The following is a 27,790-nucleotide window of genomic DNA, read 5'->3' on the forward strand; positions in this document are numbered from 1 at the left end:
GCAAACAATACGGGAAAATGTCGAAATAACTATGTGTGAATTAACACGTCTTAATGACAACTTCCTGTTTGGGTTTCACTTCGCTGATCATGAAAATAATGAGAACGCAAGATTTTAGTATAATATTAGGTATATTTAATTTCATTTTAGTATTTTCGCCAATCTGTGGCGATGATTCAATCGATACAGAAGGCGCCGATCGTTTTAAGATCGAGGGAAAGGTGACTCTGACGGATGCTCGGAACTCCGACTGGCTTGGCGTTACTCGTGTTCTTGTAGACGGCGGAGACTATATTGGATATTTAAGGTTGGGGATATAGAGTTAAACAATAGAGATTAAAATACATTTTATTTTAATATACATTTTTTCATGATTATAATTAAGCTGTAACAATACTGATAAAAGATTGTTCCACTTGTTCTACAGTATCAACAGTATCACATATATGCATACATATTTTCAGATCTGGCACCTCCATTGATTAAAAATTATAGCCTGTTCAAAGTTATTGCTTCCATCACTTTTTGATGGTTTTTAATTAAAATGCACATACCTGTGAAAGAAATACAAATTAAATTGATGAAAGGGGATATATATATCTAAAATATCTTCATTGACATATTATCATTTTTTACTCATAAAAGTTCACAGGAACGAAAACATATTTCTTATGGAGATTTAGAATGGGAAATGTTTACATCTTTTCACCATTCAGAACTCACTTGGACACTACAATTTTTCAACGTTATCATCCGGGCTAATTTTAGGCTGATGCAATGCAAAATCCCCATATACTTTCTACTTTGGGTTGTGTATTGAAACCTGAATTGGTAGAGGGGGCGTTTCAAAACAGATAATCTGGACATTTTTCATGTAAGTGGATGAACGTAGCTTGAGAACAAATGTATTTATAATTATCGAAATACCCAGTATTAAGCCAAAAGTGGTGGAAGCAAAAACTTGGGACAGTGTATAAAAATTGTTTGGGATATCATATGTTAGCCCGTTTGGGATATAATAGTCCAAATGGGATATAGATTTGAAGTGCAAACAATTAAATTTTTTTTGATTTCGCGGCTATGTTAAGGCTGCCCGATTAATTTCACAGCGATATGTAGAAAGTCACTTGTCTGTACTTCATAAGATATGACGTCATAGTTAACTTTGACGTCACGATCTGCATTCCTTTCGATCGTTCTTAGGGAATGTATCGTAACATAATAAGTGATTATCATTGTGCATAATAAAACCGCTTCGTTCCTTTACATAGACACTGTTGTAAATACTAGTGATACTAAATTCAATATCACCGATATGGAGTATAAAAATATCAACAGTTTTAAAGCTTCGTAATAGGTAAATAACTATTCATAAACTAATGGTTTTGAGACTCCCCCTGCTACGTTTAATCTAATGAATGGGGTATGTATATGCATATAAAAAACGGCTTGGCGCATGTGAAAAATAGAAACAATCTTAGTACATGTATATTTTATGTGAAATTGGGAGAGAAAATAAAGACCAATGTGAATCTTGCTGGGGAAACCTACCGATTGACCCGATTTTGTGTAAATCGAGCTTAAAAGGTAAAAATGTGCCTAATTTCGATGGCGGTGCAAAATGTTTTGACAATATTTCAAATAAACGAAATATTTATATGATCCCCCAGCAAGAACTGCAAAATACATAACTTATCAAAGGATTTTTCATAAATATATTTTTGATATAATGTCATTATTCACTTGTGCCGATGCAATTTTTATAGATTATTTACCATGTTAGAATACACCCGTCACGTGCTTAAGAAAAATATATGACGTCACAAAAATACATCAAATATAGTGTTGGATGTTACTGTTAATTTATGTAATAAAAGTTTAAAGAAACTCGCTCGGTTAAAGTATTTTTCGATAATTAAAATATTATCATTTTTCGATATATCTTTAGCTTTGGACAGCCTTAACATAGCAGCGTTGGTAATTTTTGGTATAAATCTGCATTAATGTATATCAAATGCAACAACTTTTGGTTAGCAAGTTTTCCAATAAGCTTTTAGTTTGTAAGATTGATCCCCATTAGCCAAGAAGTTTTGGATATACTGAGATATCAATCTCCGTAATACTAATTATAGTACATGTATTGTTACAGAAAAAGTTGTTTTAAAAAAGTTGTTGCATTTCATTAATACTACAGTGATTTACCATTATTTTTTCATTTCAAATTTATATCCCATTTTTGGACATTATATCCCAAACAGGCAATTATATCCCAAACCTGCTGTATTATATCCCATTTGGACAATTGGTTCCAACATGTTATAGTATTGTAAGTGTGAAAAAAATTAATGACATACCAGACTAGAAATTGTACCTATGACAGAATCTCAAGTCTGGTTCTCTACCAACTGAAATATCTGGTGATGGAAACTGACAGTCTCAGTCCTCCCTGGTTTAACTGTTAACAGCTTGCACCAGATAGCTCAGTTGGTACAGCACCTGAATAGGGAAAATTCACAGGGTTTGAATCCCAGTTGTTACAGTTTTATGAAAACTTGTCATAACAAATCTCTACATATATAACTCCAAATTATATGGACCGCACTCCTTCTGTGAATAGCAATCATTTTCACTGTTACATTAAAGCTAAATAGCAGTAGAAATGTATACATCTACATTTCTCTTGTATTTGTTCAGAATGGTAAAATAGATTTAGTCATGAAAATAATCTCCACAAACCATTTTACTAATGATGAATTGTACAATGAGGTTGTTGTGTATAGATGCTGATTATAGTGATATACTATTACTTATCCCTTTGTTGGTCAGTGTTTTATACTTAAACTGTAATTTTTTGGGGGTGAAGGGATATTTATTAAGATAGTCTATGGAAAACTAAATCATTCCTATGAATTTTCTTGTAGAAGTGATGGTTCTTTTGTGGTCAATGAATTGCCTTCAGGGTCTTACGTTGTGGAGATCTCAAATCCTAACTACATTTTTGAGTCAGCTCGTGTTGACATTTCACGAAAAGGAATGGTACGAGCTCGACGAGTCAATTACTTACAATTCTCAGACAAAACATCAATGTCTTATCCACTGGACTTAAAGGATAGACAGAAAGCCAAATACTTCCAGACCAGGGAACAATGGAGGATAACAGATTTTTTAATGAACCCAATGGTATGTGTTAGGAAAAGTCAAGATAACTCCATTGCTCCATACTTTTAGTAATTAATGCTGAAAAATCAGAATTTCCTTTGACAATATGTTAGATTTTTTTTAAAACCTGCAAGTCAGTTACTGATACTTGTGTTACAATTTAAAAAAAAACATTTTTGTCAAGAATAAGACATGATATATACTTGATTAATTTTCTTCAATGTCCTTTGAAAATTTATTTGATTTTTTTGGCTGCTTTTGACTACTGCTTATTTGCTAGATGCATGCAATAAAACTTTTCTTTATAATGTATGCACCTTCCTTATTGACAGGTTCTTACCATGGTTTTACCTTTACTCCTTATCATGGTTTTACCAAAGTTGATGAATGCTGCAGATCCCGAAGCACAAAAGGTAAAAAGGAAATCTCAATGAAAGTTGTGTTGTTGTAAAAAAAACCAGGGCTGTATTTTACAAAAGAACTTACGATGAATTTGTAAACATTTTAAAGATTGTACTTAAAGTGATGTGGTAAATATTTTAAGGACTATAGTTTAAGTGATGTCAGCACTGTACAATATCAGTGGCACATTGTATCCCATCATTTTTATTTTGCATATTTCAGTTGTAAAGTTTCCTATTGATTTGTGTAATAAGGAACAAGAGTTATCTACCCTTTCTAATATGGACTGAATTTCTACTTGTTGCTCAGTGAAAATGAAAACTTTCTATAGTTTTTATCATTAAATGAGATTACGGTATCTGTTGTTATTATGATGAATCAAAAAGTTTTGTGATCACTGAGATTTATTGTGCCAGCCTTGTTTTCAAACAGGTTATGGTACTGAGTAAATGCACCAGAGAATGAATGTGTTATTTAAAGTTCTGCTAATGAAATGAAATTTTGTTTGTGTTCACTATGAACAAAACATGACCTGTATATACCGCAATACCTGGTACCTAACAAGTAACAATAGAAAACTATTATAAAACATATTTTTCAATGATCAGGAGATGCAGTCCCAGATGAAGGCCTTCAATGATAAATCTACAGTACCGGACATCTCTGAAATGCTGGCTAGCTGGTTCCCTAGCACCGACACCAAAAAACCCAAACACAAGGCGAAGAAGAAGTAGTCATTCAAGGGGATTGTAAATGACAGAGCAGAGAGGAGTAAAGCGAAGCACGCATCATGAGTGAATGGAGTAGAAGACCCAGTGTGCATAAATATGTTTGTGAGGCTCACATGTCAGTGTGGTTTTATTATTTCCAGAAAGTTTAAAACAGAAGGAATATGTGGTTTTATATTTCAAAGATTTGAGATGATTTTTTACATAGTGAACTTCATTGTTGTGTTGGTTTATTTCATCCATACAGGGGAGGGGGGGGGGGGGGGGTGAATGTTTCTACAGCCATTGTTGTAAGGAATAATAGCAAGCAAATATTTATTGCAAAAAAATGTTTTTAACAGAGAAATCTGAGTAAATTGTAGAAAGTAAACAGAAAGTTTAGTTTATGTTTATTCTCCTTTAACAAATATGTATATTGTAATTATGACTGTATTTTAAAGAAAAATTGATTCTTATTCATATGGCAGATAATTGTTTTGCTCTTCTTTCTAATTAAGAATGATAAACAATTGTCAACACATTGTTTGTATATTTATTTCATAATAAAATGTTTAATAACAAATTTGTACACTGTTTGAAAGTAAGTACTGCAGGGTCTAAACTCAATACATAATGGACACTTTAAAGCATGCAATGAGAAGTAGTCGTCTACATTTTGTTGTGTAGAATATACATTGGTGGCCAGTATAGTCTGACCTAGTCAACAGCCATTTAGTTATCACCGAATTAAATATATATTGCCTTTAGTTCATTTTTAACTTGCGTAGAATAACAAGCAGAATACAAAGCAGCACTTTCAAGCAGGTATACATTCAATTGAAGTTCGTTTATGATACATGTAATAAATATCACTACTGTATAAATAGAAAAGTTGCTCCATATCACAATAAAAATAGATATAAATCTTCCCTTTGTGTCTTCAACAATGTTATGCTGGAAGTTTTAATGAACTTTCTTGATTTATCATGCCGTAATGTTTACTAAGATAGCAAAGAGAAATATGTAAACATTCCGAAACTGGTCTTCATTACATGTAATATCACAGTGCTTATAGCACTATCGACGCTTGAAATTGTCCTCCTAACCGAAATACCGAAACAGGAGGTATATAAATTCTTTCACATGGTATTTGGTACAATTTAGTACAGGAAGTCGAGGTTATTCCCGGGTACCCTGGTTTTCCTTTGACTTTTCCGCACGGTAATGTCTTCCTTGTCTCCCTCCCCATCTGCCGCGTCCATGATCTCGGTAAACAAGTCCAACGTCTCCTCACTAGAGAGCACCGTCTCCCGCGGGTTGACGTACGTGTATCCACCGTTTCCGGTCTCCTGCGTCTGCGCTCTCTCCATCACCGTCTCGTACAGACGTCTGCGCTGCTCGTTGGCGAAAAGGTCGATTTCGATAACCCGGGTCACGATGGCTTGGTTCTTCCTCCACACGTTAAACTCGATGTCGATCGGCGTAATTCGTTCTGCTGTGACGGTGACTGTTATGAACGCCTTCCCGTTCTTTAGCATAAGATCTACATTTTCAGCCACCGAGTCGAAGTTGGAGGTTCCGAACTGCCCGGCGCGACTGCCGTCAGCGTGAACTAAGTTGAGGTCACCATATATGTCCTCGTGGTGATGCTTGACATCGATATGTTGTCGGATATCCTTGGAGTCGATGGTAGCAAGCTTGGATAGTAACAACTCACTCAGGTTCTTTTTTGGGCGAGGCTGTCTCTTGACTGAAAAAAAAACGAAAGGAAATAATTATCAGCAATTAATTTATTGGTTGGTTGGGAGCGAGAGAAAAAGTTTGTTTTAACCTTTTGGGTAATTCGAAAATGATGGGCCCATGATAATCCCCTAATGTTTGGTTTTAGGGCAAAAAATAAAGATTAAATGCACTATAATTTGTCTACTGGTGGAATTTCTGTGCATATAATTATTGATAAACCACGCGATACCCAAGTGCAGATACACATATCTATGTCCCCAAGCACAGGCGGCCGGACCAGGTGAGTTATCGCGCTTGAGATCAAAGCATGGCCCCTGAGCAGGTATTTAGACACGTACAGATTTAGACCATCTTTCCTTTACACATCCGCCCAAGGTCCAAATACTTGCCTACTCATATAGGTGTATATAGCTTAGTCAGGCGATATAAACATTTACGCTTTTTTCTCACAGTAATTCAAAACCTGATTTTAGTTCTTTTTGTGTGTAGGAGTCAAATTGCATGTTTTATCGCGAATTTAGAATGTATAAATTCATGTTACAAATACCTTCGCCTACTCAATAATGGTTTCTCTATCAATACGCAGACAGATAAAAGAAGATTAATATGTTTATAAAATCCATTCACGTTACTAAATACAGAGAGCAATAATATTTAACAAGTGCATAAATCTAGTGAGAAACGAGTTTTGTTTTCTGCATTAGTCTTTATGTATCTAACGGCTAAGGCTGGACCCAAATTCTTGTCAAACACATCGTCCAAGGTGAAAAATGGCCGTCCTTACTGCGGCCAAATTAGGGTCATGACCCACAAAATACCTGTTTTTGCCTAATGACCTCGAAAGTTTCATCGTTCACCTGTGATCCAGAATAATAAATTAACGCTAATTAATGTTGATGCATTAACTTGTTCTCCTCTAACAACTGCAAGATACGAAAATCTGTAAATCCAAGCGTAATTTGTCTTTACTTCTCCTGACATGAAATTTAATTAAAAATCGTTGTTCAATGCATTTCTAAAAACTCCTCTGTCTAATTAGTGGCGAGCAAGAAAGCTTTCTCTACACTGGATGACATTTTGATATTTTTATTACACCATTAAAATTCCTGTGTGTTCTTAATCCCATGCATTGCATTCTGTAATATATTATTTACAACGTACACTCCACAAAAATTCATTGAAATATTTCTCTTAATATTATTTTATTTTACGATTCTACTGACCAAATATATATCATGTTTATATAGTTGGGATGAACTAATATTGATATTTGATGACCATAAATTTTGGCATATTGAATTAAAGCAAAGGGTCATTTCTTAAACGCCCAAAAATTTAATATTTTGTTGGCCATAAATTATATGATAAAGGTCGTATATCAGTGGTCACACAGGTACATTTACATACTTAAATCGGGTTTTCTGCGTTTTGTAGGGGTTGAGGTTGTGTAATACTGACCTTCTTTACACTTCGTGAAGCGGTCAACTGTATCAAAAGTGATGTCGTTGTTAACGCTGTTTTGGATGCGTTGGCTGCTTGAGCGATCGTGCTCCCTCTCCCGCTCAAAGCGCTTATAAATGTCCTCGTCACTATGATAAAGGGGGTTCTCCTTTGTCATGTTAAAGGCTTGGTCAAACAAATTAATATTATCGTTATATTCGTCTAAATCCTGGTCAAGAGTATTCTTGATCAAAATATTTCCTCGGACAACACGAATGTCTTCATGACTGTCAGAACGAATTTGGTAAGCTTCGGCTTGAACTGGGGTAGTTTCCATCCGAACCGGGCGGTTGTCATGGTAACGTTCAAAATCGCTTCTGACATGATACTTAGTTGAATGCTTTTGTCCGGAATCATTGGAAATATGTACAGGCCTATTTTCGTTCATAATATTGTATCCATGGGGATGCTGACTTTCGGAAATATGTACAGGCCTATTTTCGTTCATAATATTGTATCCGTGGGAATGCTGACTTTCGGAAATGTGTACAGGCCTACTTTCGTTCATAACATTGTATCTGTGGGAATTTTGACTTTCCATAACGGGGGAGGGTGCTGTACCATTAACAAGAAACACCTTTTCAGTTTTGAATCTGTGTGGAGAACCCGTCTCCATGTACGAACTGTCATTAAAGCTATTTTCTGTAACTCCTCCAGACGACATTTTCATGGTGTAATACTCCTTCGTCGTTACTTCTTCCACAGTTTCCTCATGTTTATCCTCGGTGGCTTTACTATTCAAAATCACACATCGCTTATCATCAATATCCGCCGGTATGAATTCCTTGCGTTGTTTCTGCCATTTTGGTGCTTCATATGGTCCTTTGACCAAGGCGACTGACTTGTAAATGGGTCGCTCAACAGCCTTTGGTTTTACCTCGACTATTTCTTTTCTCTCCTCTCGGGTCTCCTCAATCTTAGGGGGAGATGGAGTGACATCAACAACCGCCATATGGTAGACAGGGGCAATGGGTGGGGGTACGATCATTGGCGGGGGGAGGACGGGAGGGTACATCATAGCACTAGACTCCATCATGTAAGAGGAATTAGAGTTGCTCATACCCGCGTTGTCGGCATTAGATTGAGACGTCTGCATGGCCTCGCAGCGTCTGTATCCCCCCTCCTGTTCCCCTTCCTCCCCTTCCATCTCGTAGGAATGTCGTACCGTTTTAACCGATGTCGAACCGACGGTTTGGGGCACTGGGCGATGGACTTTGTCTATCTCGTCATAACCTGTCATTTGTCGGTTGTAAGAGCTATCAGACGACATGGTGCCATACTGGCCGCCAGAATGGTACCGTTCATGGAGATAATGGCCCTCTCCCGTACGTTCGTCAATTTCCTGGATCTGCATACTTCCACCAGGATTGTACAATCCCAGCAACACTTCCTCTGCCGTGTCATAGTCGATTCCAGTTTTCCCAACAGCCTGCAAGTTGTAAATACCTTTGAAATTTTGGTTGTTTCTATGGCCATCTGAAGCATTGTGGGATTCCATGGAAGAGCTGTAGTACGCGCTCTCTTGTGATTCATCAGTAATATCTTCCACCATGTAGTAGTTTCCTTTGTGGTCCTGGATGATATACCGCCGATCATCCTCTTCCACATCGGGTGGAGGAGAAATCTCTTTTTCATCATCTTCTTCTTCCACAATCTTGTGTGTTAATGTCGTAATGACCAAATTCCCACCTGGTAATTTAGTCACCGTCTGGTTAATTTCCGGCAATAGCTCGTCGTTATTTTCCCCATTCAGTTTAGAAATGGTTTCAGCTAAGTGTTTTAAATGGACATTGGATTCTATGTCCACATTTTCTCCCACCCTGTCGCTATCTCTCCCTGACCGCAGAGTTGTAGTCTTGGTCCGGACCTTCCGACCTCCCGTGTAACTCGAGCTATCGGATCCGGAAGACGTGTACCCGGAGTACCGGTCCGGCATCGACCGGGCGATGCCGGACAATTCCTTGAGGGACACAATTTTGTCGGTTTTAAAAGTTCCTGGCAAAGTATAAAACTCGGGAACACCGGGACTGTGTTGCTGCTCGCTCGGATGTGTATTGCTGTCTGATACCTGTTGGCAAGGTGTAGTGTATGTAGATGCGTTAGCTGTCACTCCCGTCACGTGTTGAGGGCCCCGAGCATACCATGCATCGCTGCCCGCTTGTTCTGAGGTATTACGTTTGATAAATGATGGCGTTTCACTTTTACAAACTTCGTTATTCACATCCTCACATTCCTGTTGTAACACTTTTGTTTTTTCGTTTTCATCATCTTGATTTATGCCCGGATTACACAGCACGGCACGATGCGGTTCAGTTTCACTTACTTTAGCAGTCCTGGGGTTTGGATTGTGAATGAATATTTTTTGCGATGCTGTGTAACCACTCTCGGTCAAATGGCAATCCTCGTTTTCGGTCCTTTCGGATGCCGGTTCGACACCAGGAGACTCTGACCGTTCAGCATTGGTGCTGTTACTGCTGAAACTAAACTCAGCCGATACACTGGAATCGTTCAAACTACTGCTGTTTTTCGCGTCGATATTCATAGACCCTGAATGATCCGACGGCACGCATTGGCTATCGTCAGATATCGATACATCGGTCAGAGCGCCACACGTCGCCGCATTACTCGTAGTCTCAAACTCCACTTGAACTGTAAACTTCCCAGTCTCTGAATGACTTCCGGTAGAGCTGTCTCTGTTATTGTTGGTCTCTTTATCCTTGGGTCGTTCACATTTGTCGCTCTTTTTCAAGTTGATCACACTTTTATACCCGCCTTTAGTTTCCGCACTCTCTGAGTATCTGACACTTTCACTAACATTCGGTTTGCTATTCACGGTGGATGGTAGAGTCCCTCGTTTATTTGAATGCATATCGATATTTATTTCACTGTCGTCATCATCCATCAAATCCAGTAATTTAGAGTTCTCCTCCAGACTTTGGCTCAGTAAGGCATTATTTCTTTCCACGGCCTTCTGTAACTCCAATAACTGTTCCTCAACAACACTGTCCTCGTAATCAACTTTAGATCCATCTTTGGAATGCGGAACCAAGAGTTTGGATTCGTCTTTGAATTGTGTATTCATGGACGTGGAATCGTCACTGTTTTGGTCGTCTGCTGTCTCTGATTCACTGTTATCGCTTGATGAGCTGGACACCGTCTCCTGTTTATTATTATCATCAGGGATATCGGGTAGTTCATCTCGATCAAGATCCCCAACAGAGCTCTCAGGCTGTGTGACCCAGGCACTGTAATTCAAGATATTTGATTCACTTTTATTATTCTGATTGATATCACGCACGACATATTCTTGAACTAATCCATCTGCTTTGTCATTTGTATCAGGTTTACAAAACAGGTTCCTTTCCTGTAATTGTGTTGGCAAAGGTTGGGTTTCATTTGCATCATTTCTAGCTTTTGTGAAAATTTCCTCTTTTACTGGTCCATTTTCCTGATAGCTTTGATGCAAATCTACATTTTTCTCACCATACGATTTCAACGTTCCGTCTTTTCTCTTTAATTCTGCAGAAATTGTTTGTTTATCCTTGTTTTCAAGGACAATTTGGTCTTTAGCCCTCACAGTTTTCACAGTAAATAACTCCTCGTCTTTCTCTCTATCTGCTTTATCGTTATTCGTCCCACATTTCATGTGTGATTTTTGTTGCCCTAGCGTTTCAGCAGAGAAAGTGAATTGCGGGACATCTTCAGAGTCTGAAACTGACGACTCAGAATCAAGCACCTGTTTCCTTTGCATATGGTCACTTATCTCAGAGTCATGTTCACTGCCAGCACTAGAAGAGTCTGAATCACTATTTTGTTGAACAACTTCAGAACCATTGTCATTTTGTTCAAGATCTAGGATTACCGAACCTTTCTCTTGAATATTATGTGCGCAGTGTTCCCCATTGCCTGTGTTATGAGGAAAAGGTCTACGCTTTCTCTTTTTATTTTCTCTCTTGATTCTCCTGGCTTTGTTTGTAAATAGCGTTGTTATGTTTTGCACAGTTCCTGGTCTTATTTTATTTCTCATAGATTTTACACTTCCTTCCAATTTTGAAATCTCAAAAGGCAGTCTATGGTCTTTTGGTCGAGGTTGTTGTGACGTATCCTTTGTAACTACGTAATGATTGCAAGAATCCGACTCATCCGAACTCTCACTGGCTGATGTACAACTAGAATCAGTCTTTGATTCATCGAGTTCTCTGCTATTTTCAGGTGCAAGAGAAATTTGTGGTTTTTTGTCAGAATGTAAGGTAACTAATGCTTCCGGCGAAAATGGCCGTTCCAAGTCTTCCGGTGGACGAGATGCAGGAAGTGGAGGAATGTCTAATTCGTCGTCTGATCGGTCGTTAGGGTCTTTGTCGGTCGGGAAATTCGGAGGAACACGAGTCCCAGACTTTGGTGTCTTGGAATTGACACACGGAGGGGTGCTTGGTGAAATTGGAAAACCAGAATCGGAGGAGGCCGTTGAAGAACCTCGCCTCTCAATAGACTTGAATCCATCGGATTCGAATATAATATTCGGTTTACGTTCCGAATCTAAAGTTTGCAACTTGTCGTGGTTTATAGTAATTTGTTGTTGTTCGAATTCCCTGAGTAATAAAAACTGTTTCAGTTTTGTTGAATCCATGATCAAAGAATGCTTGGTTTTGTCCTGCAAAGGTAAAGAGGCAATGATTTTATGAATCTAATCTCAATAAATGTCAATCATCTTATATTTCAGATATACACTTAGAATTAATATTCGCGTCCTATGTATCTTTCAAAGCAGATGTTTTCAGAAGGATTTATAATAAACCATAAATCAGGTGACAAGAGTAATAAAAAGTGAAAAATTCTTAATAAACAGGCGAGTGTCAGTTAAGTCCCGATTGCCATGCTTATATCAATGTATAACCCTGATATATGATAATGCTTAAAAAATATTAAAAATCGAACTTACACTGATGCTCGCCCCGTGTTGGAGATTTCATTTAATTCCATTTCATCTAAAATCAAGATACAAAGAAGTTAACTACATTTTTCCATCACCAGATTATAGCTTTTAAAAAAATTCATCCCGACTTCTTATCAAAATATTCGAGGAAGAACTTCGAGTCTCTGATGTAAATGAAAAAAAAGGTAACATAATTTGTTTATGTAAATAAGACGGCATGAAGGGAAACAGGTTTGAATGGGACGTGCTGGGTGAGATATTTACAATGACTGGGACCTCGCTGATACATTAATGACCCCCCAGCCGTGCCGGGTGGGGTTTAAACTACAGAATACTGGGCATCTAAATATCTAAATAAATTGACGGAAGTCTGTTTATGTTGACAAGTTTCCCAAATACTGATTTTCAAATCTATGGGTGGAAAAAATCGCATGTTTTGATTTTCACCTACATTTTGTAATTTCAAAGTCACATTTTAACTTTTTTAAAGTGATCTTACCTGTGCTTTGATGCCGCGGTTGTCCATCAATTCCACCAATAATAGGGGCCCACTAAACGTCCTTGCCACCTACAGGAACATAAGCACAAAATCTTCATTAGCATTAATTTACATACATTCTATTTGGTTCATCTGTTACACGATACACTCAACGCATCGCTTGTCTTAAGTACACACACGTAGAAATTGGTTATATAATAGCTTTATCCTTGGTTTCACCCGAACACTCAGGCCCTATGATGCTTCGTTCTTCTAAGTTTATTTAATTGGGGTCGTCCTATTGTCACAAATTGCTTACCATCCGTGTGGCCAGGGGGACTCGTACAATCTACTTTTAATGGCGCGAGTACCCGATTAACAGCAGTGCAAAACTATAGCAAGGTTGACTCCCTCGAATGTAATGACAGATTTACTATGACCATTAACCTTCCAATAAAGGAACCGCCGACTCGTTTAACGATTCTTTATAACAGACTTTTTAAAAATAAAAGTTGAAAGCTAAATTCCCCAAAGACGGACAGTTAACTATTAATGCTCTGTTGATTAGAAAGAATTTCATCAATGCACTAAGACAAAAAGCCAAAAAAAAAAAAACTTACCTCAATGTACGTACAATATTATTCTTGTCGCTTTCATTCTGACATTTTTATAGACTCTCTAAATGTCAAATCCCTACAGATTTTGGAGATAACGGATCATCGGTTTATAACGTTAATCCCAGTAAGCCGATTAACTTGCCTTTCTTACGTTGATCCTTTGATGGGACTTAAATCACAGATTTAGCAATTATCTACTATTCTATAACTGTACTTTCGGTAGGGACCTCTCTAGACTTAGCGGAGAATTACTGACCTGACTCCTGATCTTTGTGCTTTGTCTGCAATGCACGTGTTATAAGTAAAACTTGTCGAACAGTAATATATTGGCAGGGGTAAACCTCAGATAAATAAATCATTGACCCATAGAGTGAACACCTGCCCCTAACCGAACCTATTTAACAATGGGGATTTTCATTTCGCGTGTGTCTCGCGTATCATCTTATATAGTCATATTACGTTATAATTTATATACATGTACATGTATTTCTTTACAACGATTTGCATCCCCTCCACTAGTCTCCCTTTCACATCATACTTTGTATTTTTGAGCCAAAACTACGCCCCAGTAAGCATAATAAAAATACAGGAAGTACATTATTGCTTTTTAAGTGTAGGAAAAACACTTCAATTTCTTTAGATGTTTTAACACACATTAAGTGTCTTTTCTTTGTACAATACCTACGGGCTTTTTTTGTTTAAAAATACCTGCAAAAACAAAACAACCAAAACAAATATCAAACAAAAATGCTTAACCAAAACGCCACAAACCAGGAAAAAAAATATATTGACGTCTATTTCACTTTCAATTGCCAACCTTTGTCCTAATACGTGCATTTTTTTTTTATCCACTAAGATACCAATCAAAGTCGATTTAAATGGTCCGTCTATCTGACCATCTGGTTTACTTTCTCTAACTTCTAAACTACACAAGATAAAACTATACCTGATGAACTTTATTGATAAAGTTCAAAGGTGAAAAATGACCTCCCCACTTAAAGGTCGCTCGTAAAGGTCGAGGTCAATCAAAAAGCTGGTACATTAGTAGTGTCCTTTCTGATATATAGTCATGTTGTATATTTTATTTGATAAAATGAAATATATCAGAAAGGACAGTAGTTAGATATAAACTCTTTTAAAACATTTTAGATAAAAATGCTTACTTAACAAATTTAGTTGAATCAAAGGAGTTTTTTTAAATTTGTAACAATGGCTTCAGCTAATTATTTAAAAGCATCATTTATATAATCATAACATCCTTCTGACCACCAGAGGGAGCGGTAGATAAACAAGAGAACTGTATCATACTAACTTCATTGCAAACTTGCACTTCTCGGTAATTATTTTGGAAGTTGTCGTCATGAATTGTTTTCTTGGGTAAACTTATATACTAATTTAACTATGAAAATAGTTTTTGTAACAAAAGTAATTAACTTATTTCAAATGCAAAGAAAATACATTACATATTTTAAAAAAATCATATGCTAAATTTATATGTAAATGTAAAACAAAAATAATGTAGAATGAAAATTAAGAACACTCTAGTCTAAATAATGATGCAAAACATCCATTAGAATTCAACCAAATTAGCATAAAAAACGATTTCTATTTTTGTTCATCATTACTTCTTTTTTATATATATTTTTCTCTGGGATCACATATATCAACGACTATTTTGATAATGAGTCAGACCCATCTATTGGAAAATTCATAAATGCATTCTTGGTACAATAACAATAAAATGGGCCTCATACCCCCCTGTCCCGATCGCCCCCCCCCCCCCTTAAACAAAATAATCTTTGAACCCCACCCCATTTTGAAATTTCTGAATCCACGCATGAGTGTATATCTTTGAGTCGTGTCTTCAAATAAAAAAAAAACCAACATATTTATCAGTCTATAAAAGGTCCTATATTTAATAGCATGTAAAAATCCAGGAAATAAATAAAATTTGAAGTAATTTTTACATTTGACATACCATAATGATAGAATAAATAGACACTCCTCCTTTCCTAAGAGAGTAAATCTTCACCAACTCTAGGGAAATTTCAATATTATGGGAAAAGTCTCGAATAAGACGTTAAACAACAATCTCAGATACACTGACTGGACGATGTAGTTCAAAAATAGAATACTGTATTAATTAATACAAAAATACCATTACTAATATATGCAGACAATGACAAGTGAAACTCAAATTCGCGGATCATTCAACAGTCTTGCCTTTTATCAATGATAGGAGTACATTAATCTTGTAGTTAAGGCGTGGAAAATATTGCGAATCCCAAAAAACTGTTCATTGTGTAGGAGTAGCTAGGTTTGTTTATGAAATTTCTCTAGTAACGACACGATCCTAGCGTCATAGATTTTTTGTAAAATTTATTTTTATTGTACTATCTTGGAAGTTTGTTTGTTATATTTGTTATACTTTTGTTAAAAGTGATTGATTTAAAATCGATACACATCCATGCATGTAAAAGCGAATTGGCCTAGTTAAACAGATGTCACGTGCTCTATATATAGTTTATCGCTGCTTGACAATAGTGGAACTTGATGCATGTACGTTCAATTTGAGAGTATACCCTCACAGTTTATAACACGATCATCAAGAAACATCTAGCTAAGAAATGTCGGAAAACTCGTTCAAGACATGGATGGCCGATTTACCACAAGAGACAACCCGCGTTCCGCTCTGTTCATTGGCAATACCAGGTAAGAAATACAATAATAAAAGGGAAACAACTCTAGTTAAACTCCTTGTGACATTTTACACATACGATTGACAAAGATTGTAATATGGATCTGGACATTCTTTCCACCTATTCCATTTTTTGTTATAATCGCGATTATATCGATTAAATGCATATCCCCCCCCCGGAGGATCCAAATTAATATTGATTGTTGAATAAACATATTTCATAATTTATATTACATATTCAACAGTGAAATATTGAATCAAATTGAAAAGGAGAATTACATTTTCATTCGTGAAAATTATAAATGTGTGTTTCTTCTGCCTTTTAATTTAAGTTAAGTATACATGCAGGTTTAAGCAATCGTAGGAATAAAGAAAATCTGTCTCATTCAGTAAAATAAAGAATATAATTACGTACATGTAGTAGTTCCGTCACTAATAATTGGAGTACATTGACCTAGAGAGAAGAAGATTTATAGAAAGCAAGTGTGGGAGGACGAGCAGACACCACTCTCAAAGTAAACTGTTGTAAAATGATTAAAAACTACCGATTTGTTTGCTCACATCTTATGACACCGTCTCAATTTAAGCCACAGTCCCGAGTCCGCATAGCTCTCTCCAGATGGGAGAGGATCGTACATAATGGCCGTGATTTGCAACGATGATCTTATGGGAACATATGTAATTTGTACCAAATATGATTTTGCTACACAAAGCAGTTGTGGTATGGGACTAGACAAAAACACTATATTATTTGAAATTTAAAAAAATCTCCGAACATGACCTGTGTTGTTATACGCTTCTGAATAAATTATAGTTAACATTGTAAAGAGGGATTTTTTCAATCTATATATATAATTCATTGTAATCGAACTTTATCAAATATGTAGATTAAATACAGACATTATTTACAAATTAAATATCGGTACCGATAACTTATTTTTAGAAAGATTATGAAGTGAATTGTATGCTTTATAAAAGTGATAAGAAATGTTGTTTTAACAAATATAGAAATGACATTATAACCAAAACATGACCGGAAAGGGACAAAACATACATAAGAATATACATTATAGAATACGCTGTACATAATTCTTTAAAATACAACACTTTGGACGACTATTCTTTTTCCTCAGGTTCTCACGATTCGGGAGCCTACTGGCTGGACCGAGCCGGAGGAATCGCAGAAGACGAACCCTCAATAATCCGGACTCTCGCCAACAGCTGCTGCTGTGGCATCTCCGTGGTCTACCAGTGGGCGCTGACCCAAAATCTATCGGTCAAAGGTCAACTAGAGCACGGGGTCCGCTACCTTGACCTCCGTCTGTGCGGACGACCCGGAAGTCCTGATGTTCACGTGGCCCACGGACTTTACGGTCACAGACTTCACGATATATTATTGGAAATCAAGGAATTCCTGGACGAGAACCAGAAAGAGTTCATCATTCTGGACTTTAATCATTTCCACAACATGACTTCGGTTGATCATAGAGAAGTTTTAATCCTCATCATAAAAATATTTGGTGTTCAAATTCTCGGCGGAGATACTCCAATGTCAGCATGGAGTATAACATTAGACAATCTCTGGAAGACTCCAGCCAGACTAATGGTGTTCTACGGTCACCCGGCCAGAAATGAGTTCTCCTTCTTTTGGTCAGAGGAGTATCTGCAATCGCCATGGGCCAATACAACTAGTTCATCGGCCCTTGTCCGTTTTCATGAAAACAATTATTACCAGAGTGTGAGGCGAGGGGAGGGAGAGTTTTACGTGTGGCAGGGGGTCCTCACCCCCTCAACCGGCACTGTTATAGGTAACCTGTGCTCCTCCCTAGAGAGAAAGCTTGTCCCCCGGGCCACCTCAGCCTTTTTGAAGTGGATTAAAGACAAAGTGCCGAGTCGCGTGGGAATCAACATTTGCTGTGCGGATTTTGTGGAAAAGTACAATTTTATACCCAGTATTCTTTCATTAAACAAAAACATACAAACTTAATTTAAATCGAACATCTCTTCTTACGCATATATTCAGTGTCCTTGCATCAACTTTTGGATGTACAAGATTTGCAAGAATGAACTTCAACGGCAGACTTAAATGCAGCTATACCCAACGACCTCTAAATCCTTGTATTCCATTTCCCTGTGATCTCAATTTTCATCAATTTTGAAATGTTCAAGCAATTATGTTCTAGGAGTTTTTCAAATTAAAGTTTGTGGTACAAATATATTTACATTTTTTTTCTTTGTGATAACACTACAAATAGACTCTGTAACGTATAGTGCAATACATTTCATCAACGACTTTTTAAAACATTTAATCAAACAATTCCTGAAAATTTTAAACCAGTATTTACAAGAAACAATAAATCATTACATGTATTTGAATATCATGCGATAACCATATCTGTTATTAAGGGCTTTTATTGGACTTAATCACCTCACAAGACTCAATAGAATGATTCCTTATTCATTAAATAAATCCTTTATTTGCAGCCTCTTTGTTCTGTAACTGACATTATGTGCATACTCTTACAGTATTCAGAATGACTCCCATTTAGCAGGAGCAGCATTCCAGAAAATTTTAAACTGCAATGTCGAGAAATACATGTGTATGTGTTTACACAATCTAATCATTATGAATAAATTATATAGAAAGTTTAAAAGATATACCTATGGCCATCTTTTAAACATGGAGTAACTCTCTCAGTGTTTAAGCTGGAACATAAAACAAAGACTGGCTTATATAACTGAGATTTATTTGACTGTCCACAACACTGATGACATGACGTCATGATCTACATGACCTATTGACCTCTCTATAACACAGACAGGGGAAGTCACTCATACAACCATGGGGCCTCACAGGCATTGTAGCTCATGACCTCCTCGGGTTTGAACCACAGATCTATTTCCCGTTTGGCACTTTCTACGGAATCACTACCATGACATATATTCCTGAAATACAACACATGTTACTTTAAAACTTGTAATTACTGACACACACATTTGACAAAAATGAAATTTGTCATATTACTGAACTTTCATCTGAAAAGACACGATTCCTAACTAAATGTTTTTGAAAACTATTGTCTTTCATTTGTTTTTCATAAACAAAAAACAGTAAAAAAAAACCCAACAACTCCTTTTAAATATTGTAGTTATTATCTGAATAATGCCAATATTCTTTTGTAGGCTTCTGAATATTAAACTAGTATCTTCCTGATTTTATCAAGTTTTCACAAACACTTCTGGCAATTTTCATTCATGAACATGTACATCATTTGATGAAATTGCTTCATATGTGCCACAATTAACTAAATTGAATCATCTTAAAAACACTGATTGTACAGAAAATGTAAGTGTATCAATAACTACATTGGATCAATTCCATGATGAAGCAATCAGCATAATTAAGTACATCACTCACCTGCCAACATCGATACAGTAATCTCCCCTGATGGTTCCAGGATTGGAATCCAAGGGGTTGGTGGCTCCCAGCATTTTTCTGCCAGTTTTAACCACATCTTTTCCTTCCCAGACCTGCAGACACATTTTAACAATATCAGTCACTACACAGTTTAATATTAGCTTACTGCTAAGTTGTTAAATCATTTGTTTTTCTGTCTATAGTCTTTTATACATTTAGACCCATCATTAAAATTTGAAAATGAATTCAATCACATACAAATATATTTTTTTTTTACAGTTTAAAATTAAACAGTTATATCTTTTCTCCGGAAATATTGACGAAATAATTATTTTCTCTAAAATTTAAATTTATTTTGAAACTTTGATATAAAACTGATTACACTTACCATTGCAACAACTGGTCCACTGGCCATGTAAGTGACCAGGCCGGCAAAGAAACCCTTGCTGGAGAGGTCTGCGTAGTGCTTCTCTAAGTGAGCCTTAGATGCCTGAAAAGAAACACCGACTATCACTGATGGTCAGAAGATTTGGCTTACTTTCAGTTTAAGGTGCACTGGAAATTGAAACCAGCTGACAAGAAATATACACAACTTAAGTCATTAACTAAATGATCAAGATTCACATTTTAGCACACATTTCATATAAATTCAATTCACTCTGGTGTGATATATAAAAGGAAAATGAAATACTGGCCTCAATAACCCTTTGCATGATATCAATTACATGCATTAGAATCAGCTGTCATGATATTGATAGACAACCGCGGTCACTTTTAATAATAAATTATTGGATAAATTAAATCTCGCCGACTAGTTACCTGCATTTGTTTACAGGCAACGAGTTTGTATCCTCTTTGTTCAAACCTCTTCATGATTTCGCCAACGAGTCCCCTCTGGACTCCATCAGGCTTCACCATGATAAAGGAACGTTCGTTATTGGCGGCCATCTCTGATGAAAAGGAAGAGAAGATAGCAAGCAAGGTCGCAACCATGTGGTACACTACGTAAAAGGAAGTTCGCGGAGACACCTGTTTGTCACGTGGCCGGCTAAACTAGTCCCTCGCTCATCAAAGAACCAGTTAATACAGGAGTGTTAAATTGTACATTATAATATTCGCACACATTAATTGTACAATTTTGAGCAATACACACAATTAATATACATCTCCTAAATATCATATTTTCCCCAATGCTCGTTACTGAATATTAACATAGAAGCTATATAACATAAACAATAAGTTTTTATGACAGCGTTATCTTGTGCAATTTTACACAGAAATGCGCACCAAAAATTAACATCTACAGGTAATTTGTAAATTTCATAGACCTGTTGAAATAGGGACATAAAGTTTTCTTATTAAAAAAAGTTCTCGTCTTTAACTTTACACAAAGGGTTGGAAAAGTGTTTGCGATAGGTTACAAGGATGGGATTGAGCAATTTTACCGTGATTTGAAAATACATAAAAGATAATTTCTCTGCAGAAAATAGAGGCTGGTATTTGCGAAATGGATATAATATGATAGTAAGCTAGTATAAAAACATTCAAATTTATTTATTCATTCGAGAATTTCAATTTGAAATTGTACCTTTCCATGCAGTTGCTGCGATATGTATGATGCCAAATACTATGTATAATACTTTATCGATAATGTAACTTGTCGTTTTAAGTTTGTTTTAAAAATACCGATTTTAGATTGACACTCTATTTTTAAATGTCAGTCAAAAAATGCCTATAGATTCAAAATTGTTTCATTTTTTTATAAAATAATATGCAGACCAAAATGTTTTCATAGGTAGAAAGTGTGTATCGGCCTCAGTTTTATAAAAATTAAAACAAATGGGTAAGTGGGGGGGGGGGGGGGGGGGGAGGGGTCTATGCCCCAAGTGCCTAATGTGTCAAAGTTTAAATATAGAAATTTAAAGTAATTTTTTAAGCAAAATACGATGGCATTTTTTGTTGATTTGATAACTTTGAAGAAGTATGTAGAAGTGTGAAAATAATTGCTTTTTGTTAACGAACGAATGTTTATTTCTCTCAAACCATTTGTAAATGACGTACAATACAAAATGTCTATAAATGCAAGATCAGTTTAGGAATAGTAGAGACTTTTCAATAAATCTAGATAATAATTTTTTTAAACAAATATGTACAGTACATCTATCTCATTTTATAAAGTTATTCAAGGGTTGCCCAGGTCAATGATATGTGACCTCTGGTTCTCTTGCATCTTTTTAAATATATTTAACTTGTCCATCTAGAATCTTTTGGAAACCTGGAAACCACGCAGCAAATGTTGTTGGAGTTCTATCACTTTGGGCCACTTGAGAAAAAAAAATAAACAAATAAATGATGAAATCCCACGATTAGGTCTCATCGTTAATTAAAAGATATGATTTTGTTTACCATGTACAATTGTAGAACATCAAAGGAAACGAATTCGACATTTTATTATTATGGAATTTAAAATTAATTCACGTGTGGCAATTGATACCAAAAACTCATACTATCATGTCATAAATTTTCGAGAATCTTTGGAATATCAAAGCAAAATTCAAGTGGTCAGAAATTTTAAGTTGTTTTTTCGACATAAAAAAAATGCACCCCCCCCCCAAAAAAAAAGAGAACAAAAACAAAAAATACAACTTGAACAGTCACAATAAAGAACTTTATATATAAATATAGCCATGAAGATATATTTTAAAAAGTCCAGAATTTGAACAACACCTTTTATGAAAGTAAAATGAATAAATGATTTAATACAATTACAATTAAATACAACTGAACAAAAGCAGTCTGGGGATTAGATCACGCAGTGATTAAGAGTTTATGAAGTCATGAATTACACTTTTAATGCACATATTAAATTGTTTTATGGAAGAGATTTTAATCCCTCGATGAGAAATTTGAAAATGAAAATCCGTAGTAGAGTACTTCTTAGCCTGAAGGAAGAATCAACATGTCCTTGATATGGCGTCACTTTATAAAACTGTTCACAGCCAGAAATCGTAATTTTTAGGTCGATGCAATACATTGTATATTATAGGAACTGTCCCTCCTTTTCTGGGATGCTTCCTTACACAACTTCCCAGGAAAGAACACGTTCTATTACCTCGCACTGCGGAATGACACGCTGGTACTCTGAGAAGAAGCGCGTGGGGGTGGCAGTCGGACCCCCTTACCACTCCTCATACGACTCATGTGAGTCTCGTGAGAATGTAGCCGAAGAGAAACGTCACTCAATTCTTTCTCCGAAAGAGGCCTCGGCTTTTGCCTACTACTTTCACTGTCTTCGTTGGAAGACTTTGTAGACTGACTTCGTCGTAAAGCCGGTGCGCTCTTGCGGTGGTTTAATCTGTTCACTATATCATCGACTCCTTCTTGGTCCAATTCCCTAAAAGCTGGAGCTCGCGGGACGACGTACTCTCCACGAGAATTCGCATCGAACAGCCTCCTCTTTGCGCGTCTCTGCAGCGCTTCCGCTTTCTTTTCCTCCTTTTCCTTGTTTCTCAGACTGAACGTGCGAGAATTCTTGAGCAATCTGTGCGTACCTGTTGCCTCTGGTCCACCATAAATGTGGCGAATATTGAGATCAGTTATTCGTTTGTTCGTCAACCAGAAACCAGCCATCTTCCAATATCACCAGTCGAATCTACATTGAAGGCCTAATAGCACTGAAACCACGACCAATTTCAATTAAGATTTCTCTTATGCAAGTGGTGCGAAAACATAATTAGTGTAAGTAGATTAAATTTCTTACCGAGATAAAAACAATACAGTTCCATTCCTTTAGTTTGTTTAATCTGTCATAAACCGTTTACTTACATTTAAAATTTCGGTTGAATTTGTTTGACCAGATTTGACATCTGAAATCGCATTGAATGGGTGTTTTGTTTTTACTTTGACAAATTTGTCATGGATCAGACATCAAACAATTGAAAACTCAGGATTTTCACGTGAGAATAGCAGAATTCCGCCATACATTGTTGTCACGGTCGAGATTTTAAACCTTAAAGAACCTTATCTTAATAAATAAACTATTCTAGAAAGATAATTATTTTAAATTCCAATAAGACTTTCGACATTTTCTATGGTTTGTTGGTTACTGACTTCATTGATTCTTTGGAGATGACTAGCCCTCCGACTAGAACTAAATGTATCTTGTTCTTTATAAAACTTACCTGCGCAGGTAAATATAAACCTTTGCAAGTTAACTAACAAAATATTTTGATGATTTTTGCATTAAATGCTTTTTAAAACTTTGCTTTTAAGATTTACTGAATGAAGCACTTGAAAAATATTCTAGCACGCTATACAGGTTTGTAGATTTATATATCTTTTAAATATAACCCAAATATAACCCATAATTTTTCTTGATTCATAACCAAACATCAGTAGGACAGTACATTGGACAATATTTATTTTTGTCAATGGTATCGTGAATTCTGCTTGAATATCCTTAATCATTTTTAGCCTTTACAATGCATTGTTTTTTCTTGACCTATATTGATGACCTACATGTAGTATATTAATTCAAATCCAATTTAGGCCATGTATCAAACAACGTCCATGATGGTATTTCTAGGTCAAACATTTCTAGAATGATCAAATATCTTTTAAACGGTTCGGATCCATATTAAAAACCTGCTAGCATATCTTATGACCCATGTTCAAGATCAGTACTGTACTTAAAAGACCGGTCTCAAGCAAAAGTCATTCCCGCCCTCCGTAAATCAAAAACTACTAAGATTTTGTTTTGTTTGTATTTAATACATTTTAGCTCACTGCTGAGGTCCATGAACCTCTTGTTCTGTCATAAGCTTTGCGAGTTTAAATGTTTTTAATAAAATTATATTTACATCTAACGAGTACTAGTATTTTCTCAAACCAATTGTGATCCATGGCTCTAACGATACTAACAGGACTGAAATCTACAAGACCCAGTTCTAGCCAGTTATCGATATTTCGAAACTTTCAGCAACCTTACAAAAATTACGAACTGCATGAATTGTCAGGCTCAAATTCCAATATAAGATGGTTTCGCTATTTCTTTTAACTAACGTACTGATGTACATTAACAATACGTTAAGTTACTTTTTCCTACTTTTTATGATTAATTCAATCAATGATGTAATATAAACAATAAAACGCTTTCTTTGATAATTCATGCGGACAATGATAGTAGCGATCATTGCAAAAAAAAAAAATATAATAATAATTCACATAACTCGCTTATTAATGCATGTTATATATTTTTTTCTGCAATATCTCGCATGATTCACCAAAGGAAGCCTTTTATTGTTTAAATAAACAGCTTATCATGTCCCTTTATAACACAAATTTATAAGTTTGTTTTTCCTCTCTTCCATAGAAATCTACAATATCATTTAACTTGATCACGTTATGAGCCCAGCATTTACAACATTTTTCTCGTATTTTATATATACATCATGATGCGAAAGCTTGCGTTACATACAATGGTTTTTTCGCGCTTAAAATTCACAAAAACCGTATTGATTTACGAAAGTTACTGGATATAACCTAAAACGAATTACGCCGAGCTCAGTGTCTGGGTAGGAATGCTTATAAACCATCTGTTTTGTATATCTTACTTAATTTGTAGATCGAACACACTCGAAGAGAAACTGAACTTTCAACAAATATTATTTTAAAATTCTTCATAATTAAGAATATACGTTTTGTTCCTCATCTTATGGCTATTAGCATCTAGAACTATTTTAACAAGAGCTTGGACTTTGGGTAGTTGTGTCAAACAGCGATGTGACGTAAGCCTGTCTATTACTAGCTATTACTTATGGTGTTCCGATGGGGCCACTTTGACCTTCGCACTTTCGCCTTTAGGTCGAAGATGCGAGAGTGCGAAGTTGCGAAGGCGAGAGTGCGACGGCGAAGGAGCGAAATTGCGAAGTTGCGACGGCGAAGCGCGAAGATGCGATGGCGAAAATGCGAAGGCGAAGAAGCGATACTACTATCGCTCCTTCGCCTTCGCACTCTCGCCTTCGCACTTTCGCCTTCGCCTTTTTTGATAGCATTCAGAAAGTCTCGGTCGATTACATAGAATTTGATGCAGGCACCGTACTCGTCAAGGTTTTCCGATTAATCCATGATATCATTGGTACGCATGCGCTAGGCCATTGTGCTTACTGTGAATGTTTATAAATATTTTAATGTGTATATGTGACATATATGTTTACCAATGCTGGCTATGCCTAATCATTAAATACTCCATATAAAATGTAATATCCGCCATAATGCATACATATGCACTTCCAGACTCCTGTCACTTACCAGCTGTCTGTTTACCGTGGATCAAACACAGTAACATTCTAATTTCATTATGCGACACTGCTTGCTGATGTATGGATCTAGAGGGGGAGAGGGGGTCCGCCCCCCGGAAAATTCAATATTAATAACTTCACACATGCAGTAAAGGGGAGAAAGGGTCCGGATCTCATCCCCCTGGAAAATTTAATTTTATCAATTATATATAATAAAATCTCCAAAATACTAGTATGTCTTGGAACCCTCCCCCACCCCGACAAATATAATTATCCATCCACATCCACCCCCCCCCTAGAAAAAGTTATGGATCTGCGCAGGTTGTTGAAAATAAATTCTAAAAAATTTATCATCTGCCTCAGATGTCCTTTTATACAGCTAAAATTGTCTTTAAACGATAGAGAGCTCCACAATTATAAAAAGGCGAAGACGAAAGTGCGAAGATGCGAAGGCGTGAGTGCGAAGTTGCGATAGTAGTATCGTTTCTTCGCCTTCACAACTTCGCACTTTCGCCTTCTCATCTTCGCGCTTCGCCATCGCATCTTCGCACTTTCGCTCCTTCGCCGTCGCACCTTCGCCTTCGCACTCTCGCACCTCGACCTAAAGGCGAAAGTGCGAAGGTCGAAGTGGCCCCATCGGAACACGAGCCACTCAGCCATGGCTTTTTGAAATCAACAATATTTGTTTGGCTTTTGAGCTAAGACTACGCAATCGTCCTACTAAAAGTCCAAGGTCTTGTTGAAATGGTTCTAACTTTCAATGACATTAATGACTATTCATATATTAAACTCCTATGAAGAAATGTTTAATTAAAAAGTTAATTCCGATTGAAGCTGCACCGCATGATGTGATGCAAGCTTTGGACCATTATCATAAAGCCAAAAAATTATAATTCAAGTAAACGGATGGATCTATAAATTTTAATAAGTTTTACCTTTGAGCCAGAATTAAGCTGTGTGTTTCTTTCTGTACATACTTAACTCACAATGTAAAAAAAAAGAAGTGGCTAGCTCACTGTACATCATTGTCAGTTAGACGGACAATCAGCTTAAATTGATAAAAGATAATTCGAGTTTGGATAAACCTAAGATAATCTCTGGCTAAAAAGCAGATACATTCTTGTCTTAAGGTTTGTCATGGTTGTACATGGTATAAAGAAAATTCCAACAAGAGGTGAAGACTTATCCTTTGTAGGATTTATTAACAAAACGTGTCATGAAAAAAAATGTTCCAGTACTTTAAATTGTTGAATAGTCGTTCAAAAACACATATTCGAGAATTATACCCTTCATTCAAAGTGTTCTATAGGTTTCCACCACTGTGTATTGATGTTAAATTCTAACACAAGCTGCGAATGCACAATAGTGTTAAACCTAACCTTATACTGCCAACACTTGTATTGATCCATTGATCAGATCATAGATGACGATACCCATTTAACGCGTACCATGTGGGTAATACACCAAAAACACGATAATGCTGTTAAGAACATACATTTGTCTTTATATGCTGAGTACATATCACATTTTCAATTTACAATTTTTTTACAGTTCATCCTTTCAAGCAACAGAAATGGTTTGACGCCACGAAAACGTGTTACTCTTTGAGCATTTATGCATTCATGTTTGGGATTCCGTTTCTTTTATCTGAATGTTATTTGCTTTTTCTCATTTTGGTCACTGATGTAGATTCCATTTTTGAATCATCTCCCTATAGTTTGTACTTGGAAGGGGTGCGCTTCTGGCGCGTTTTATAGCACTCTGTCTTCCAGGGGGTGGAAGTCTACCCCCACGGCTGCTTCTAACACGACTCATGTAAGTGTTCTGACAATGCAG

The 27,790-nt window shown here is 36.3% G+C and overlaps 4 protein-coding genes and 1 long non-coding RNA gene across 8 annotated transcripts; 2 read left to right on the forward strand and 3 right to left on the reverse strand.

The window, feature by feature from the left end:
* Positions 1–43: 43 nt before the first annotated feature.
* On the forward strand, positions 44–4,851 carry LOC105336385 (endoplasmic reticulum membrane protein complex subunit 7). Its single transcript, XM_011440696.4, has 4 exons — positions 44–307; positions 2,922–3,180; positions 3,492–3,572; positions 4,170–4,851. Exons 1-4 carry the CDS (start codon positions 54–56, stop codon positions 4,293–4,295), a joined length of 720 nt encoding a protein of 239 aa, XP_011438998.1. The 5' UTR covers positions 44–53; the 3' UTR covers positions 4,296–4,851.
* Positions 4,808–13,680, reverse strand: LOC105343792 (serine-rich adhesin for platelets). 4 transcript variants are annotated; one of them, XM_034444970.2, is made up of 5 exons: positions 13,543–13,680; positions 12,944–13,012; positions 12,451–12,496; positions 7,470–12,162; positions 4,808–6,018 (listed from the first exon to the last, which is right to left on the reverse strand). In XM_034444970.2, exons 4-5 carry the CDS (start codon positions 12,136–12,138, stop codon positions 5,429–5,431), a joined length of 5,259 nt encoding a protein of 1,752 aa, XP_034300861.2. In that variant the 5' UTR covers positions 12,139–12,162; positions 12,451–12,496; positions 12,944–13,012; positions 13,543–13,680; the 3' UTR covers positions 4,808–5,428. The 4 variants fall into 4 exon arrangements, with proteins under 4 accessions (XP_034300861.2, XP_011449570.3, XP_065932977.1 ...); XM_011451268.4 differs by lacking the exon at positions 13,543–13,680 and adding an exon at positions 13,242–13,327; XM_066076905.1 differs by lacking the exon at positions 13,543–13,680 and having other exon boundaries at positions 7,470–7,943; positions 8,004–12,162; positions 12,944–13,149.
* Positions 13,681–15,931: 2,251 nt separating this feature from the next.
* Positions 15,932–18,455, forward strand: LOC105343794 (PI-PLC X domain-containing protein 3). Its single transcript, XM_011451274.4, has 2 exons — positions 15,932–16,251; positions 17,371–18,455. The coding sequence occupies exons 1-2, from the start codon at positions 16,167–16,169 to the stop codon at positions 18,222–18,224; spliced, it is 939 nt and encodes a 312-aa protein (XP_011449576.3). The 5' UTR covers positions 15,932–16,166; the 3' UTR covers positions 18,225–18,455.
* A 512-nt stretch (positions 18,456–18,967) lies between these two features.
* On the reverse strand, positions 18,968–20,696 carry LOC105343795 (nucleoside diphosphate kinase A). The gene is made up of 4 exons (XM_011451275.4): positions 20,475–20,696; positions 20,044–20,145; positions 19,656–19,768; positions 18,968–19,183 (listed from the first exon to the last, which is right to left on the reverse strand). The coding sequence occupies exons 1-4, from the start codon at positions 20,646–20,648 to the stop codon at positions 19,066–19,068; spliced, it is 507 nt and encodes a 168-aa protein (XP_011449577.3). The 5' UTR covers positions 20,649–20,696; the 3' UTR covers positions 18,968–19,065.
* Positions 20,697–22,301: 1,605 nt separating this feature from the next.
* LOC105343796 (uncharacterized) lies at positions 22,302–27,790 on the reverse strand. Its single transcript, XR_010711240.1, has 2 exons — positions 26,890–27,790; positions 22,302–23,329 (listed from the first exon to the last, which is right to left on the reverse strand). It is a non-coding gene; the product is annotated as an uncharacterized lncRNA (long non-coding RNA).

Source organism: Magallana gigas, chromosome 2, assembly GCF_963853765.1.
Source record: "Magallana gigas chromosome 2, xbMagGiga1.1, whole genome shotgun sequence".
Taxonomy (NCBI): Eukaryota; Metazoa; Mollusca; class Bivalvia; order Ostreida; family Ostreidae; genus Magallana; species Magallana gigas.

Bases quoted from the DNA above. Each gene is read 5' to 3' on its own strand.
- LOC105343795 (XM_011451275.4), bottom strand. From the start codon at position 20,648: ATGGTTGCGACCTTGCTTGCTATCTTCTCTTCCTTTTCATCAGAGATG. The intron at 19,769-20,043 runs GTAAGTGTAATC...ATGTGTCTGCAG, and splicing joins GTGGACCAGTTGTTGCAATG to GTCTGGGAAGGAAAAGATGT. The intron at 19,184-19,655 runs GTGAGTGATGTA...GTTGTATTTCAG, and splicing joins TACTGTATCGATGTTGGCAG to GAATATATGTCATGGTAGTG.
- LOC105343794 (XM_011451274.4), top strand. From the start codon at position 16,167: ATGTCGGAAAACTCGTTCAAGACATGGATGGCCGATTTACCACAAGAG. The intron at 16,252-17,370 runs GTAAGAAATACA...CTTTTTCCTCAG, and splicing joins CTGTTCATTGGCAATACCAG to GTTCTCACGATTCGGGAGCC.
- LOC105336385 (XM_011440696.4), top strand. From the start codon at position 54: ATGACAACTTCCTGTTTGGGTTTCACTTCGCTGATCATGAAAATAATG. The intron at 308-2,921 runs GTTGGGGATATA...ATTTTCTTGTAG, and splicing joins GACTATATTGGATATTTAAG to AAGTGATGGTTCTTTTGTGG. The intron at 3,181-3,491 runs GTATGTGTTAGG...CCTTATTGACAG, and splicing joins ATTTTTTAATGAACCCAATG to GTTCTTACCATGGTTTTACC.
- LOC105343792 (XM_034444970.2), bottom strand. From the start codon at position 12,138: ATGGATTCAACAAAACTGAAACAGTTTTTATTACTCAGGGAATTCGAA. The intron at 6,019-7,469 runs GTCAGTATTACA...TTTTTTTTTCAG, and splicing joins CTTCACGAAGTGTAAAGAAG to TCAAGAGACAGCCTCGCCCA.